The 17,073-nt window shown below is 53.1% G+C and overlaps 4 protein-coding genes across 5 annotated transcripts; 3 read left to right on the top strand and 1 right to left on the bottom strand.

Annotated features, from left to right (window-relative positions):
• Positions 1-333: 333 nt before the first annotated feature.
• PV05_04654 (uncharacterized protein) lies at positions 334-8,826 on the top strand. The gene is made up of 5 exons (XM_013461080.1): positions 334-6,290; positions 6,340-6,678; positions 6,728-6,919; positions 6,970-7,073; positions 7,128-8,826. Exons 1-5 carry the CDS (start codon positions 867-869, stop codon positions 8,635-8,637), a joined length of 7,569 nt encoding a protein of 2,522 aa, XP_013316534.1. The 5' UTR covers positions 334-866; the 3' UTR covers positions 8,638-8,826.
• A 1,801-nt stretch (positions 8,827-10,627) lies between these two features.
• On the top strand, positions 10,628-12,406 carry PV05_04653 (uncharacterized protein; the record flags this gene model as incomplete). Its single annotated transcript, XM_013461079.1, has 2 exons — positions 10,628-11,842; positions 11,897-12,406. The coding sequence occupies 2 exons, from the start codon at positions 10,628-10,630 to the stop codon at positions 12,404-12,406; spliced, it is 1,725 nt and encodes a 574-aa protein (XP_013316533.1).
• Positions 12,407-12,812: 406 nt separating this feature from the next.
• Positions 12,813-14,747, top strand: PV05_04652 (uncharacterized protein). Its single transcript, XM_013461078.1, has one exon. The coding sequence runs from the start codon at positions 12,983-12,985 to the stop codon at positions 13,850-13,852; it is 870 nt and encodes a 289-aa protein (XP_013316532.1). The 5' UTR covers positions 12,813-12,982; the 3' UTR covers positions 13,853-14,747.
• PV05_04651 lies at positions 14,561-16,985 on the bottom strand. 2 transcript variants are annotated; one of them, XM_013461077.1, is made up of 4 exons: positions 16,820-16,985; positions 16,402-16,608; positions 16,185-16,316; positions 14,561-16,118 (listed from the first exon to the last, which is right to left on the bottom strand). In XM_013461077.1, exons 2-4 carry the CDS (start codon positions 16,591-16,593, stop codon positions 15,183-15,185), a joined length of 1,260 nt encoding a protein of 419 aa, XP_013316531.1. In that variant the 5' UTR covers positions 16,594-16,608; positions 16,820-16,985; the 3' UTR covers positions 14,561-15,182. The 2 variants fall into 2 exon arrangements, with proteins under 2 accessions (XP_013316531.1, XP_013316530.1); XM_013461076.1 differs by having other exon boundaries at positions 16,402-16,985.
• Positions 16,986-17,073: the final 88 nt, after the last annotated feature.

The raw sequence follows: 17,073 nt of genomic DNA, 5'->3' as shown, positions 1-17,073 counted from the left end.
GCCTTCCGCTTCCACTACTGCTAAAGTCCTTAATGCATGGGTATTTGGGAATTAGAGAGACTTGGCTAAAAATATGGACGTACAAGCATGGACTCTCGCGAACTGGAGAATTCATTTCATAGCGTAGAGCTATCAATTGCCATCAAAGTTGGACAGTACGAGAGGCCCCTAACCTACCACGCCTACTAAGGTAGTGGTCTGCTCTTAACAACGGGCCTGTCCAAGTGCAAGTTAGCCGAGCTTTTGCGTTTCCACGGCAAGTTAGCCGAGTCTTGCAACACCCTCCGTGACCTCCCAGACACATCCTTGTCCTCCTTGATATTGCAATTTCCAACTTCCTCTTTGCATATCAATGCTGACCCCTTCGACCATTGCATTCAGCCTATTTAGGACCATCGGCACAACGTAATTTTGACGTCCATCCGCTGGCTAAGATCATATTCAGGTTGTCAGCCATAGCCTAACGGTACAGTTTCGGCAACGCTTTACCCCATTGCTTTAGCGACATGGCTAAGCACAGAATATCCTGCCTGGCCCCTTCCGACATGGATCTCCCCAAGTTGCACCACCGTTCCGGGTGATATCGACCATGGCATTTTGGGCGAACCTGTACGTACCGGTGTATTACAGCTGTACCCAGAGTCTCGTCCTTGACAGAAACGGGCTGCATACAGGCATCCGGGCTTCTTGGAGTCTTGCATGAGCACTACTCCCAAAATGCCAAAATGCCAAAATGCAAATAATGGACCTCCGCAAACGCTAAAAGCGGATGGTCCGCCTTGTAATGGTCGCACGAATGGTACTCCGAGACGCCAATGTTCTTTATCAGGACAGAATTTTCGTCGTCTGAACGGTAGCCAGCGACCATGATTGAGTCCCAGGGTGGCTCCATCAGCGGCCATGTCAATGGCAAAGAAAATGGCCACATCAACGGCCGCACAAATGGCTACGCCACCAGCAAATGCACAGAGAGACCGGTCATGGCTCCATCGCAGCCTGAGCCGGTCGCAATTGTTGGCATGGCGATGCGCCTTCCAGGGGATATACACACCTCAGAAGCTCTGTGGGAGCTGCTGATCAACAACAAGACGACTAGAGGCCCGGTCCCACGCACAAGGTACAATTCAGATGGCTTCTTCACGGCAAGTGGTCGACCGGGCAGCACTGGTGTTCGCCACGGCCATTTCCTTTCGGAAGACGATGGCATCGATGTACTGGACACATCGTTCTTCAATCTCAGCAAATCCGAGGTTGAAAAGCTCGATCCGCAGCAACGAATGCTGCTCGAGGTTGTCTGGGAATGTGCGGAAAACGCAGGTCAGCAAGATTGGCGAGGAAGTAGTACAGGCGTCTTCGTCGGTGCTTGGGGTTACGACTGGGTTGACTTTCTCGCCAAAGATCCCCAACAGGTCGGCGGCCTTCTCAATGTAACTGGGTCACACGATTATACGCTTGCCAACCGGGTTTCCTACGAATACGACCTACAAGGGCCGAGTATGACGATCAAGACCGCGTGCTCTTCTTCCATGATCTGTGTCCATCAAGCAGTCCAAGCTCTTCGCAACGAGGAATGCGATGCGGCGATCGTGGCTGGGACGAACCTGATAATCACCCCCACACAGACGATTGAGCAAACTGAAGCAGGAGTTTTGTCTCCAACCGGCGAATGTCGCACTTTTGACGCTGATGCCAACGGATATGCACGGGGAGAGGCCATCAACGCACTTCTTCTTAAAAAGCTCAGTAAAGCCATTGAGGACGAGGACACTATCCGCGCTGTTATCAGATCAACCGCCGTCAACAGCGATGGGCGAAGTGCCGGACTTTCTACGCCGAATCCAAAGGCACATGCACGCCTGATGCAACAAGCATATCGAGCGGCCGGGTTGAATGATCCGTCAGACACGCCATATGTGGAAGTCCACGGAACTGGCACCAAGACTGGCGATCCACTTGAGCTTGAGGCGATTGCGGAAGTTTTTGGAAGAGAGCAAGAAACGTACGTCGGCGGCGTTAAAGCCAATCTCGGCCATAGTGAGAGTGCTTCCGGCATTACCAGCATCATCAAAGCTGTCGTAGCACTCGAAAAGCGCGTCATTCCGCCACAGGCAAACTTCAAGACACCAAACCCCCGAATCGCCTTTGAAGAGGCACGTTTGATTGTACCGTTGAAGCCCACGCCGTGGCCTGAGGACCGCCCTGAACGAGTCAGTGTCAATTCATTTGGCATCACAGGCGCTAATGCTCATGCCGTGATTGAATCTGCTGCCTGCTATGCACAACGACTGTCGCCTGTGCCAGAAGGTCAAGCCTCCTTCAACAAAGAATCCGAGCTGCTGTTGGTCTCTGCAACGAGCGTACCCTCCTTAAGAGAGCGTTGTACGCAAATGCAAGACTACGTTACGCAGCATCCCAACCTTGTGGCCGACCTTGCCTATACTTTAGCCTGTCGTCGATATCACATGCCTCATCGAGCATACTGCATAATCAGTGGCCTCAAGCCGGCAGAATTCGTACTTGCCGATCGAAGCAAGCACCCCCCCAAGCTGACCTTCGTCTTCACTGGTCAAGGAGCACAATGGCCAGCGATGGGCAAAGAGCTGATTGAACAGTTTCCGACGTTCCGCGGTGACATTGCCCAGATGGGGAATGCTCTTGGGCAACTTCAACAGGCCCCTTCCTGGGACTTGTTGGATGAGATCATGCGCGAGGGAAGGAACAGCAGAGTCAACAAGGCCGAGTTCGCACAACCTCTGAGCACTGCTATACAGATTGCTCTTGTCAATCTCCTCAGGACTCTTGGTGTGGTACCCTCCGCAGTTGTAGGTCACTCCAGCGGAGAGATCGCCGCTGCCTACGCCGCCGGCGCTGTTACTTCTGGAGAGGCAATAGTCACCGCCTATTACAGGGGATTGGCAACCACTATGTGTGCACAGAAGGGAGCTATGGCTGCCGTTGGTCTCAGCCCAGCCGAGGGAAGGTTATATCTTGAGAGGGGAGTTGTCGTCGCCTGCGACAACAGCCCTCAAAGCATTACCATTTCGGGTGATGAGGAAGCTCTTGAATGCACACTCAAGCAGATCAAGCAAGATGATCCAAATGTCTTCACCCGTCGGTTGAAAACCGATGGAATGGCATACCACTCACATCATATGACGGAAATTGGCTCCACATACGAAGAGTATCTGAGATCGTCGGTTAAGGCGACGCGCCCGACCGTTAGATTCTACTCAAGCATTACGGGCAAGCTGGAGGAGGACCTTATTCTAGGTCCAGAGTACTGGCGAAGGAACCTTGAGTCTCCTGTTCGCTTCTATCCTGCCGTGAGATCCATCCTTCAAGATCAGCCTTCGGATCAGCTGTTCCTGGAGGTTGGACCACACTCAGCGCTTGCTGGGCCTTTGAGGCAGATTTTCAAGGCGTCTGCATCCAAGTCGCGACTCACGTACTGTTCGTCACTGGTTCGCGGCGTCAATTCAAGGGAAAGCATTCTCGACATGGCCGGGCAGCTGCACCTTCAGCTCATCCCACTGAATCTGCGTATGCTGACAACAGGATCGCATTCACTTACGGACATTCCTATCTATCCCTGGAACCACAGCATCAGCCACTGGACCGAACCCAGAGCAGTGAAAGACTGGAGGTCACGAAAGTTCCCACCGCACGAACTCCTTGGATCACGCGTTTTAGAAGGCAATGACCTCGAACCCACTTGGCGGAATATGCTTCGCCTCAACGACAACCTCTGGCTGACAGGTCACAAGGTGTATGACGATGTGGTCTTCCCTTGCGCAGGATACATTGCAATGGCCGGCGAAGCAGTTCGGCAACTGACCGAAAAGTCTGGCTACACCATCCGCAACCTCAATGTGAAAACAGCGATGGTGTTGCAAGACAATGCCGTGGAGATTATGACTTCCTTGAGGGGATCAAAGTCGCCTCAAGCATCGGTCAGTGGCTGGTATGACTTTGCGATCGTTTCGTACAATGGCAGCACATGGGCCGAGCACTGCAATGGGGAGATTCAAGCAGATGAAGCGATAACGTTGGTAGACTCAATGCCTGAATCTATGGAAGCGTTGCCGCGAAGGGTCCAATCACCATACGATGCGTATGAGTCTGTGGGCTTGCACTACGATGGCTTCTTCCAGGGCCTTGAAGAAGTGTCAACAATGCCTGGTCGAAACACAGCAGTTGCAACGCTCAAACGTCAGGCTGTGACAGACTCATACTATGCCTTACACCCGACGACGATTGATCATTGTCTCCAGCTACTTGGAATGGCTTCCAGCGGAGGAATGTCGAGACGTCTAACACATATTCCATTGCCGACCCTGCTGGAGCAGATCTCTGTGCAGCCTGCCAAGATGCAAGATCGCTTGCGGGCAAAGGCGGTTGCGAACCACACAACAAAGCAAGGCGATATCGAGGGCGAGATGGTTGTTGTTGGTGATGAATCTACTGTCCTCGCAATGACTGGGTGTCATCTGTCTGGTTTCGAAGACAGAACGGCAGTTACTCTTGCCGACGATCCGATAGCGGCTGCTCGTGTCAGCTGGCGACCGCACATCGATTTCGTTCAACTAGACACCTTGATGGTTTCACATGAAAAGGATCCTCAACATCTTATCAACATCGAGCAATATGGCCTTTTGTGCTCTGCAGAAATACTTGATAGAATTAGGGATACACAAGATTCGTCGTGGCATTTCTCCAAATTTCGGCGGTGGATGGAAGACATTGTTGCTGCAGGCCGCCTTGGCCAGAACGAGATCGTGACCGCCAGCAAGCAACTGCTGGAGCTCGATAACCAAGAGCGGCTGCACCTGATGCAAAGTCTGAGAGAGCAGCTCAGAGATTCACCATTTGTGCATTTTGCTGAACTCACAACACGCCTTCTTGACAACTGCATCGGCATCTTCAACGGCACAATTGAGGTGCTCGAAGTGTACTTCAAAGACGACGCTCTCACTAAACTCTACGCTTTCACTGGTGATAGGATCGATGCGTCGGAGTTCTTCATTACTGCCGGTCACAGCAATCCGACCTTGAGAGTGTTGGAGATCGGAGCCGGAACCGGCGGTACTACCTTGGTTGCACTGAACGCGCTGACCGCAATCAAGGGTGAGCCACTGTACGCAAGCTACACATTCACCGACATCTCGTCCGGCTTTTTTTCAGCGGCGAAAGAGAGATTCAAACACTTCCCGGGCCTTGAGTTCAAAACCCTGGACATTGGCCGAGACCCAGGGGAGCAAGGCTTCGAGCTTGGCACATACGACCTCATAGTCGCCTCCAATGTTATCCATGCGACGGAACGTCTAAACGCAACACTGAAGAATGTCCGTAAATTGTTGAGTCCTGGTGGGCGATTCTTTCTCCAAGAGCTTACTCCTGGCTCTGCAAAGACGAAGAATCTGATCATGGGTCCACTCCCAGGCTGGTGGCTCGGAGAGGCTGATGGTCGGGTAGACGAGCCCATCATCACGGTGGAGCGGTGGGACAGTGAGCTTCGCGCCGCTGGGTTCTTTGGCATCGAGTGCGTGGTCCGCGACGATCCCAGGCATGCTGCATCCTTCGGAGCAAACATGATTGCCAAACCCCTGATCAGCCCGAAGGACTACAAGTCGGTCACGATCCTAGTCGGCCAAGGGAAAGGCGATGCCACCATAGTTGAGCATTTGCAGCAGGCCTTTGTGGCGAAGGATTACTTCGTGGACATCTGCACTTTCGGCGAAGCGATACCTCCATCTCAAGACATCGTTTCGATTGTTGAGGTGGACGAGCCGTTGTTTGACAAGCTGTCGGCAGCTGATCTCCTAGCATTCCAAAAAGCCGTCGCTGGACTATCGTCGGCTCGAATGCTATGGGTCTTAGGGTCCGCCCAAGTCCGGCCCAACAACGCACATTTTGGTCTGACGCTAGGCATGGTACGTTGCATTCGTGCAGAGATGTCCACTCCTCTTGCGACGCTGGAGGTTGACAGGTTTGATGCTTCGACAAGCGAAGTCGTGCTGAGAATCTTCGAAAAGTTCTTGGAAACAGCATCCACAGAGCGGCCGGACCTCGAATATGTGATCACGGAAAACGTAGTGAAGGTGGGTCGATACCACTGGTCGAATGTTTCACGCGAGCTTGAGGCATCGCAAGATACCACCAATCGTCCTCTCAAGCTTGCAGTGGATGATCCAAGGACGTCCAAGTCGATGATTTGGGTGCCTCAACCTGATATCGAGCTTGCGTCTGAGGAGGTCTTGCTCAGATCGCTCTATGTGGACTTGGGTCACAAGGTGAGCTGTCTTTCCACTCATGTAGATCGCTCCGCTGACAACCGTGCAGTGTTCCAGGTCACTAGAAGAAAATGCTGCGCGTGGGTACGTTGCTGAAGTTATCCAGGTTGGCACCAGCGTCGACAGTTTGCAGCCTGGTGACTATGTGATGACTTTCGGCTCACATGGAGTGGCGACAAGATTCAAGATTGCAGCTGGAAATGCGGTCCGCGTGCCCGAAAGCTGGACCTTGGAATACGCGGCAACAGTGCCACTGGCATACGCTACTGCACTGTTCTGTCTTAAGTACTTTGCCAGACTGCAAAAGAACGATGCCGTACTTATTGTGGACGCGTGCTCAAGTGCTGGTATAGCGGCCGTTCGCGTCTGCCACTCGGTTGGTGTGAAGGTAAGTTCTAATGGCCCGCGTGCTCGGGAACCGTGGCTAAACAAGACAGGCTCACCTTCATGTTCTCAGCAAGAACCAAGTCACGTATCTTGCTGCCGAACTGGGCGCTTTGGACGATGTGGCCGTGACCTGTGAGGTGACCGAACAAAGCACTGTGGATGACGCCCGGTTCGATGTGGTACTCAACCTGCTACCGGCGCAGCTCGAGAAATTGTCCAGGAGACTCACGACAAGGGGAAAGGTGAGGAACCATTCTTTCCGACGGGAGGCGATTTCACTAAAGAACCGCAGCTTATCAACGTTTGCAATAACCAAGAGGTGGATATGAATGCATTTGCCAAGAACATCGTCTTTTTCAATGTCGACATGGCAGACATGGACGATCTGTCTCAGGAGTAAGTGTCTGATTTCGCAGAACTTCAACAAACAGCCGCGCTAATAGCCATTAGTCTTCTTCAAGAGGCAATCTCACTGGTCCAGCAGCAAGGGATCGGGCCACTTCAAGAGACAAGGGTTCTTGACCTGCAAGGATTCGAGGCCGGACTTCAATCCTTGGACAACGATGATATGCGAATGCTACTTTTGAAGCTCCCCACAGAGACGACCTCGCTTGCAATACAGCCCCCAGTACCGATTCTAGAGTTTCAAAGGGATGCTTCGTATCTCATTGCTGGTGGCCTTGGTGGCCTCGGTCGTGCCATCTCAACATGTATGGCCGAGCATGGAGCTCGACACTTTACATATCTTTCACGCTCAGCCGGCAGCACCGCACATGAACCTTTTTTCCGCGAACTCGAAGCGCAAGGCTGCACTGTTCAGGCGATCCCCTGCGATATTTCGTCGCCAACATCTGTCCGGAGTGCGGTCCAACAGGTCGAGCTCCCCATTGCAGGTGTCCTCCAGATGGCTATGGCACTTCAAGATCGGCCTTTCCTGTCAATGACTCTCGAGGACTGGACAACGGCCATCAAGCCCAAAGTCGATGGCACCTGGAACTTGCACACTGCACTGATTGAGACAGAAGCCGATTTGGACTTCTTTGTCATGTTCGGCTCCATCTCGGGCGCGTTTGGCTTCCCCGGTCAAGGCAATTATGCAGCGGGCAACAGCTTCCAGGACGCATTCACCCAGTACCGGCATTCTCTGGGCCTTCCAGCTTCGGTCTTGGACGTGGGTGTCATGGCAGACGCCGGCTATGTGAGTCAGAACAAGGACGTGCACGAGTACTTCCGCACTGCCGGCATGCCATTGCTCACCGAAGGTCAACTTTTCGAAGCTCTTCACCTGTCGATTCTCCAGCAACATCCATCATCACAAGAGGAGCGGTCTATACTTTTAGCCAGAAGCGGGTCAGAAGCGGGACGGGGACTGGGATCGGCAAGTCCAAGTCCAAGTCCAAGTCCCGGATTCACGTCAAGAAGCCAGCTCACTCTAGGCGTGCGGGCGACAAAGCCCATGACGGACCCGACAAACAGGGTTCTGTGGAAGCGCGACCGCAAGGCAGACATCTACCGAAACATCGAGGCTGCGAGATTGTCGAACTGCTCAACGACGGCCACTGGCAGCACATCGGGCAGTAGTGGTGATGACGAATTGGCGGCCCTCATGACATCCTTGAGGGCTGCAGCTGCGGCTTCATCAGACCCAACCACCACCATCACCACCGTCCTCGGTAGCTCCGAGACAATGAAGTTGGTCAGGCGTGAGATTGGAGCCTTTGTCTACGAGTCCATGCTGAAAGCCGTGGATGACGAGGCGGACATGGAGTACGACCGCAGCTTGATGACTTTGGGTGTGGATAGTCTCGTCACGGTCGAGGTGAGGAGCTGGCTGAGACGGAAATTCAACGTCGAGGTGAGTACATTGGAAATGCTGAACGGCGGCACGATTGAGGTTTTGGCATCGTTGGTTCTGGAGAGGCTCAAGAGTAGATTTGTCGAGCAGAGCACGCAGAGCTAGGAACACTAGTACTAGCTTGAGCTAGGGACGACATTTGGTGGCAAACAACTTTTCGTTTGTTGTTGCTCTTTTTGGTGTTACTTTGCCTTTTCCTCTTCTTTCTCTCTTTTCCCAATACGAGTACGATGTTATCTACGACGCGGAAAAATCTATCTGGCAAGCCAACGGGACGCTGGTCAGGCTCTTAGACACCTAGTAGAACTTGTTTCTCTTTCAAGGCACGCACGGGATTGGTGCCGTTCTTCTCCTTTCCTCTCATCTACGGTCGTTCTCTGAACGCGCTTCGACCTTGGCCGGCCCGGTAAACCGTCTGGGGTTACTCGAGGGCACCATAAGGGACGTGAGGCCGTCTTGGAAAGGGATTGCGGGAAGGTGGTCTGGCGCGTGGTTGTTTTAGGCACAATCTCTGGATAATCTACCTCGTAGTTAGGTTCGCCCGGCAAAGGCTTGATTGTTTGGCTTGATTGACCACTTAAGGTGGCTCGAGACTGTCGTGAGCAGGCTGTGCAGCTACGGCTTGGGGGAGAAGTGAGCAGACGAAAGCAGACCGAGCTGGAAATGTGCCGAAAATTCATCAGAAATAGGTAGGTAGGTAGGTAGGTAGGCAGGCAGATTTACTCGCACGAGTCGGTAATGGCCCCAGGGTGATAGGAAGATCCCGAGTCATACTGTACATGCACGCCGAAACCTTGGTGTAATTACAGTATATACCTATATCTTGTAATGCTGGAAATACCAGTACTACTAGTACTAGTACCTGGTATCAACTTGGACCGTTGAACTTCAAAGGCTACCTACCGAGCCACCAGCTCGTATGTCCTGTAGAGGGCCCCGGCCTACCTAGCCTAGTCGATATCCATTGATCTTTCTACCGGGTATCTCCTACCCTGTCCTAGGGGACTACTGTGTACAGTGATCAAGGTGGAGGTGACTCTTACCCTCGCTTAGCCGGGTATTTACAAAATCTTGGTATAACTCTGGCGACGGCGAGCTCGTAACACCCGTGGACGGCTTTTGACAGCGGAGTCAACATCGCCTCCCGGGTTGTTTGCCAGTGGCCATTGCGTCGTCATACTATGTACACTACAGTAACACCTGCCGGACTTGCCAAAAGTTCTGTCGAGCTCGTCTAGAGGCGGATAATAGTCACCATCCCTGTCACGGACCTGGGCCGCCTGATGTAAGTTTCGCCTTACCCAGGGCGAGGCCAGCGTATGTTTCCATGCACCGGTACCACTAACAACCACTAACACATTAGGCAGTGTCATGCAGGGCGCCATGTGGGCGAGGAATAGCCATGGTTGTTTTGGCCGAAGAAGAGTGATACGAAGTTCCGGACAATCAACCCCCGGGCTCGATGTAGAAAGGTGGGTTCGTTCCCTCCACGTCGAGCACAATCTAGCATACTGCCAAGGAACGGAAAGCTTTGCAAGGCTGTGGCCCCCCTGTCACGTACACGTACGGTCTGCGCATCAGGTTGGTCACGTACTATTCTTCTGGCTCTCGTGAGTGGATTGCGAAAGAAACAGACATGATTTTTGAAACGAACGCTGGTGTTTGGTGAATTAGGCTGTTTCTCAAACAATCTGGAACTTACCGAATTGGCCGCGGCATCAATTTTTCCAATTCCAAATGGGCCGAGTCAGAGTCTCTGCCGGCAAAAGGCGACTGTGCATCCGATGTATTCCCGCCTCTCAGGACCGTAAGTGTTCGCCATACAGACCAAGTCGAGACTCGGTTGAATGATATGATTCCGCACGCCTTTAGGCAACATTGGGCGAGCGAACGGGTCGACCGCGTCATTTGAGGAGATGCACGCTGGGTTGCCAAAGTGCAGCGGACATGTGCTTGACAGAACTGTCGAACTGACGCTGAGACAAGACAGTGTTCAACACGTCGAAGGTCAAACCCCCAAGCAAAGACTGAAGGCTGGTTCAAAGCGTCTGGCACCGTAATTGTAAGCACCGTTCTTCAGACTGAAATCATGGCCATGGTTGTCCTCAATATCTGGCTGCTGTTGTGCAGCCTCCCTTTCCTATATATCACTTACATCGCTCTGAACCGAACACACAGATTGTTCATCAACTACCGTGCGGCACAGAAGTTCGGCATACCCATCAAGATCCTTCCGTTCAATCGACAGGACAACGTTTGGCTCTTCACATGGCGGTACTTCTACCGCTTAATCAAAGCCCTCCCCTTCGGGTTGGGATCCTGGATTGACTACTCCTTCCACGGCTGGAACGTGAACATCCGCTTCAAACCCCACGAGGATCTCGGCGACGTCTTCTGCTTCGTCACGCCCAACCAGAATGAGATCACCTTCATTGATCCGCTGGCCGGCCTGGAGCTCGAGGCCAAGTACAAAACGTGGCACAAGCCGCAGCAGCACTACCACATCTTCGACCTGTATGGTAGAAACCTCCTGACTGCCAATGGCGACGAATGGCAGAGACACAGGAAGATCACGAGCCCGGCCTTTCGTGAGGTCAACTACAAGCTCGTGTGGAACGAGGCATTGCAGCAAGCTGGGAAGATGTTCAGGATAGCCAGGCAACGATCGCAGGGCCAAGGTCACAATCTGATGGAGGACGTACGGAATGATTGCATCATCATGGCCATGCATGTTCTGTCTGCCGTAGGGTTTGGCCACAGATACGACTTCGAAACCGGCCTCCGCCAAATCCCTCCCGGACACAGGGTCAGCTTCTCGGCAACAATGTGGTTCATATTCACCAGATTCCTGCGGATTGTCGCATTCCGCCACGTGAAGTTGCCGCCAGCATTGACGCCTCGTTGGCTCCAAGATATCAAAGTCCATCTGGACGAGTTCAAGCAATACATGGACGAGGCTATTGACCGACAACGGAAGTCAGGACAATCCCATCTCGGTTCGGGGGCGGACTTGATCAACGCTTTCATCCAGGCGAACGAGGTGGCCAAATCTGAGGACAAGAATCTGCTAACTCCGGCGGGTAAACGCTCGTACCTGTCAGACAGTGAGCTTTACGGCAACATGTTCATCCTGAACCTGACCGGTTTCGAGCCTCCGGCAAACGCAGCCATGCATGTCCTTCCTTTCCTCGCTGCTCATCGAGAAGTGCAGGACTGGGCAGGTGAGGAGGTGGACGCTGTGATCGGTGAGGTCGGCACGCTGGAGTATGAAGAGGTCTTCCCGCGCCTGTTAAGATGTCAAGCAGTTCTGGTATGTTTTTCCACTTTTGATGCATCCACCCATCTGCTGACCCATCCCCAACAGTATGAAACGCTTCGCTTCTGGGGCCCTCTTGGTGATACCACTCGGATATGTCTGAACGAACCACAAGTTCTCGGTGTGGGAGGCCGTGATTTGCTTATTCCGCCAGGTGTCCATGTCAACTGGGACTTTGCGGGATCTCAGACTGATCCAAGATGGTGGGGACAGGATGCGATGGAGTGGCGTCCCCAGCGATGGATCAGCGTGGATCGAGTAACGGGCTGTGAAGGATTTGGTGCTCCTTCAGGGGAAGGTGAGATGGCCTTCAACGCTTGGTCGGGAGGACCACGAGCTTGTCCTGGCAAGAAATTCAGTCAAGTCGAGATTGTGGCCATGATTGCAACATTGTTGAGGTCGTACCGTTTGAAGCCGATGACAGTGCCAGGGACCAAGATGAGGACTGAGGAGGACGCACGAAGGGAGTTGCTGAGTGTGACAAACGACCTTGAATTGCCTATCAGAGTGAAGGCGGAGAGGTTGCGAGATACCGGCATTGTCTTTCTTGATCGATGAGATGAAATTCGATGAAATCTACTCTAAATGGTGTCAACCACTCTCGAGCCACTACATGATCAGGAAATTTTTACCTGGCCAGTCTCTTCCTTTCCTTCGTTGTCTGCCTCGTTCTGCCTGAGGTTCTCAGAAATACGAAGGAGTCTTGCTTGATGTCGGTGTATGACGCAGCTTTGGTATTTTTGTTACCCCATATTTTGATGCCAGCGTCACATTGTCTGCATCACCTGAACTGGTTATCGCGTTCTGTCGCTTATTCTCGGGATTGAAACGGTTGGGATGATTCGATAATTCGATACGGTAATGGAGAGTCGCAATGATGAACCAAAGAATGTACTCCGTAAGCCTACCAGAATAAATGTTTTGGTCTCCACCCCCTTCGCTCACGCCCTATGCTATGTCCTTCACCAAGTACTTCAACATCCAGAAACATTCCACAAACCCCGGTCAACGGATTTCTTTCCAGTCATTCTTTTACAAGGCCATCAAGCACAGCATTGAGTACCTAGTATACACACAACCAACAAGGTCACAAACGACACTCCTTGCAATCAATTTCGGCGGCATCCTTCCAACATGTCCTCCTCCACACAGCCACAGCCCTACACACTCATCTCCCCCAGCTCCATGACCGACCTAGATCGCTTCATCGACATCATAACAGACTCATTCGCGAACACCGCCCTGACAACATCGTTCATAGTCGACAACGATAACACACCACCGCCCTATCCATCCCCACGGATCGACGCCGACCGTCGAAGACGCCATTTCGCACAAGGCATCCTCGACAGCGCCGCGTCCAACGCCGAGCTCGTCCACGCAGGCGATTGGTCCGTCATCGCCCTCTGGGAACCGCCACAATACCAGGGGAAGGCATTCATCGATTCCAAAGCCCGGCCGGGCGTCCTACTCAGCGAATGGAGAGCCAAAGTCAAGGCCGCGAAGGAGAAGCATCTGGCCACTAACGTTACCGTGCCTCCACAGCCTCCAGAGCCTTCCCGGTCTTTACGGCCTCTACAATCCGACTCCAACCCCTCGACATCAGACTACTCCTCGGAGTCGAATTCGAATTCAAATTCGAATTCCAACTCAACATCGGATGACTCGGACAAAGACATCGACAACGACAACGAACCCCAAACCTCATCACCACCCCTACGGCCCTACTACCACCTATCATTCCTGGCGCGGAACACATCCGTTCCCCGAGTCAGCGGCAGCATCAACGCCGTCATGCTCCCGTTCCTGCAGCGTGCAAAGGCAGAAAACGTCCCGGCCTGGCTGGAAGCCACGACGCCCCAGGCCGTCAAGATCTACGAGCACTTCGGCTTTCGGGTCGCCGAGCAAATCGTCGTCGGCAAGGGCAAGGTAGACCACGAGGGCTGGCCCAGTGTGGATGGGAAAGGCGAAGGCGTGACGGCTTGGGCGATGATTCATGACTGAACTAACTCGCACTCGCACTCGCACCACTTGAGATTTGAGGGAGACCCCCTCTCCGAGGTTCCCGAAACCAGGGACGGGGCAATGACGGAGTTGTTTCTGGGACAACTGGGAAAAGGGGTACAGTACAAGAGCAATCACACCTTAAAAGATTTGTCCTCTACTCCGTACAGCCCCCGTCTCACAGGCACCCTTCCACCCACAAGACTTGACGACTAAATTGCTTTACAGCAGTTGCCGAGGGAAAGGATGAGATGTGGAACTGCAAAGGACGAGCAAGCAAAACGACCCCTCTAAATGTGCGCTGTTCTCGGAAGCGCCCCCAGTATTCGACCTGGGACCGGGATTTGAGAGGCCATCGTTGAGAGCAAAAAAGAAAACCACCGCGCTCCAAAAGCAGAAGATGAGAGCTCAAATTGCTTGCCAAACATCTCAAAAGACTGGCACTCCTGTTGTATGACAAGGCGAGTGCGTGGATGCACGGCACGTAACGAAAGCCGGAGACAAACACAGATACCATGCGGTGACGGACGAGATTGCTGGCCCGGTCGTGCCCGGTTTACCTTGGCCTATGACTCGAATGCCATTCCTCGAGGCACATGCACAAGCCTGGGATTTGGCGAGGTTTAGCACGACCTACAGTATCCTCTTCTCTCGATAGTCCGGACACTGCAGGCAGGGAAAACAAAGGCCTGCTGAGCATGTACCTAGGTAACTTTGTATTGTTTAAGAAACGAGGACTTTGGCACACTCATGCTCATCTCGATGATTTTCTCACGGCCCCTGCCTTGAAATTCTGTTTTGTCTATGGCCTTCGTAGAAACTCTCACGCAGATCCCGTCCCCCATGATGGTACCTAGCTTGCTAGGCAAATTCCCTGAATATCCGTAGAATGCTGTCCATTCCATTCCATGTTCATCGGCATCATTGGCAATTCATGCACCCATGCCGGACCTCGAAATTCAGCTGCTGCTAAGTCCAAGTCCAAGTACAAGCACAAGCACAAGCCCATTGAGTGCACAGCAAGATCTCCCGAAGCCCAGAGCTAGAGCCACAGCCAGAGCCACAGCCATGATGCAGATATGCAGCCCCTTCTCTTCTTTTGATCAACTCATGCAACAGGCAGGCCGCTGAACATCTGCACCATGCCTCCTTTTGCCTTCATTCTCCCGCCGAGACAGAAAACCACGCGCTCACTGGGTCAGATTCCAAAAGCACCAAGCTTCCGATATGCTTGCCACCCTCATTTCACTTCACTCCGCACCGCCCTTTGTCGTGCTTCCCTTGCAATCCCCCATCAGTCAATTCGGCCATCATGCGAACCGGCCGGTCCCTATTTGACGTTCCTCACCACATCATCCAACGCCTCGGCAAAGTACTTCACATTGCCCGTATTCAGCCCCGCCATACTGATCCGGCCATTCTTGGTCATATACACATGCCACTTCTCCCTGATGGCGAGAACCTGCTTCTCACTGATGCCCGTGAAACTGAACATGCCGATCTGACTCGTGATATGGTCCCAGTTCCCCGGTGTCTGCAAGCGATCCAGCTCCGACTTCAAGCTCTTCCGCATCTCGATGATCCGTCCAGACATGGTGCGCAGATCACCTTCCCACTGCTTGAACAGCTCCGGGTCGTTGAGAACTATACTCGCGATCCGTGCGCCGTACGCCGGGGGGTTACTGATCTCGCTCCGCTGCAAGATGGCCAGTTGACTCGCGACACGCTTGGTGATGTCTTGAGCCTTGGGCCCGGGCGCCGCGACCGAATGGAACGCACCCGCGCGCTCGCCGTACAGGCCAAAGTTCTTGGCAAAGGATTGCGCGATGACGAGTTCGAATCCTTGCTCGACAAAGTGCCGAATCGCCCAGTTGTCCTTGGCCAGGTCGCCCGAGGCGAAGCCCTGGTATGCGCAGTCGAAGAACGGGAACAACTTCTTCTCTTGACAGACCTTGGCAATCTGTGTCCACTGCTCCTGAGTCGGGTCCACCCCAGTCGGGTTGTGTGCGCAGGCATGCAGGAGCACGATGCTACCGGGCTCCGCGGCCTTGAGAGTGTCGAGCATGCCGTCGAGGTCGAGCATCTTGGTCTTGGCGGAGAAGTAGGGGTACTGTTTGATCGGAAGGTGGACGTTTGTGAAGATCTGGTTGTGGTTGGCCCATGTCGGATTGGACAGGTAGATGGTTGGCGAATGCAGGAATTTCGAGAGGAACAGGCCGCCGAGGTGCACGGCACCGGTGCCGGAAATGGTTTGGAGGGAGCAGACCTGGCGTCAGCAATCAATATCAGCAAGTTCAGAAGCCACAAAAGTATGAGTAAAGGGGGAGCGCACCCGTCCTTCTTTAATAGCAGGGCTGTCCGAGCCGAGGATGAGTTTCTGCGCGGCTGAAGTGAAGTCTGCAAGACCTGCTATGGGAAGGTATTCGTGGTTCAAGTTTGGGTCGTTCCGTAGGATTTCATCGGCCTGTCGTGTTGTCAGTCACTTTTTGTCTGCTTCGTTCACGCACTATTCGTCTCTTTAGAGCTTAAGGATGTGATTGTGAACCCACCTTCTTGACGACCGGCAACACCCACGGTTTCGCATTGTTGTCTCGGTACGCCCCAATGCCCAAGTCGACTTTCTTCTCGTTTGTGTCTTTGCGGTACGCAGCCATCAATCCGAACAACGGGTCTTCTGGAGCTTGAGGGACGACATTGTCGTTGAACCGGGTCTCGGGATCTAAACCTCCTACTGAACCCATGGTGTGCTGTCTGACCTGGGAGAGACGAGAGTTGGCGTTAGTCGTGGATCGTGAGGATGCAGGAGAGGAAGACGAGGTAGAGAGTCTAGGCGGTGAGGGCATGTCTTTGAGGATCAAAAAAAGTGGCGTGGTGGTGCCCAAAACACTAAGTTACTCGTACTACGGAGTGCTGTATGCGCGTTTCTTGGAGTAAAATGTGTCAAAAGGCGGATGGATGGCAACGTACCTCTGTACCTCTGAGGGCGGATCAGCGATATGTTAGGCAGTGCAGGTAGCTTCTGATGTTGGTGTCGATGCAGGTGACAATAACGCCACAGGTCCCCGGTAATTCGGTGGGATGTAGCGAGGTACAGCTGGAATTGTCAACAGTCATATGCTGTGAGCATACGAATGAAGAGCCAAAGAATCGCCGTATGGGCAGTCCTGCGAGCCCCTCCACGCCCCTCGTACCCCGATAGACCGAGGATATTGGAGAAGCCA

The sequence above is a fragment of the Exophiala xenobiotica genome (assembly GCF_000835505.1).
Source record: "Exophiala xenobiotica strain CBS 118157 unplaced genomic scaffold supercont1.3, whole genome shotgun sequence".
Classification (NCBI taxonomy): Eukaryota; Fungi; Ascomycota; class Eurotiomycetes; order Chaetothyriales; family Herpotrichiellaceae; genus Exophiala; species Exophiala xenobiotica.
Note: the sequence above shows the minus strand (reverse complement) of the source record. Positions and strands in the feature narration are given on the sequence as shown.

Excerpts from the sequence above, each read along its gene's own strand:
- PV05_04654 (XM_013461080.1), top strand. The coding sequence starts at position 867 with ATGATTGAGTCCCAGGGTGGCTCCATCAGCGGCCATGTCAATGGCAAA. Across the intron at positions 6,291-6,339 it reads ATGTGGACTTGGGTCACAAG|TGTTCCAGGTCACTAGAAGA; the intron begins GTGAGCTGTCTT and ends ACAACCGTGCAG. Across the intron at positions 6,679-6,727 it reads GCCACTCGGTTGGTGTGAAG|GCTCACCTTCATGTTCTCAG; the intron begins GTAAGTTCTAAT and ends TAAACAAGACAG.
- PV05_04652 (XM_013461078.1), top strand. The coding sequence starts at position 12,983 with ATGTCCTCCTCCACACAGCCACAGCCCTACACACTCATCTCCCCCAGC.
- PV05_04651 (XM_013461076.1), bottom strand. The coding sequence starts at position 16,695 with ATGCCCTCACCGCCTAGACTCTCTACCTCGTCTTCCTCTCCTGCATCC. Across the intron at positions 16,317-16,401 it reads TGTTGCCGGTCGTCAAGAAG|GCCGATGAAATCCTACGGAA; the intron begins GTGGGTTCACAA and ends ACAACACGACAG. Across the intron at positions 16,119-16,184 it reads CTGCTATTAAAGAAGGACGG|GTCTGCTCCCTCCAAACCAT; the intron begins GTGCGCTCCCCC and ends TGCTGACGCCAG.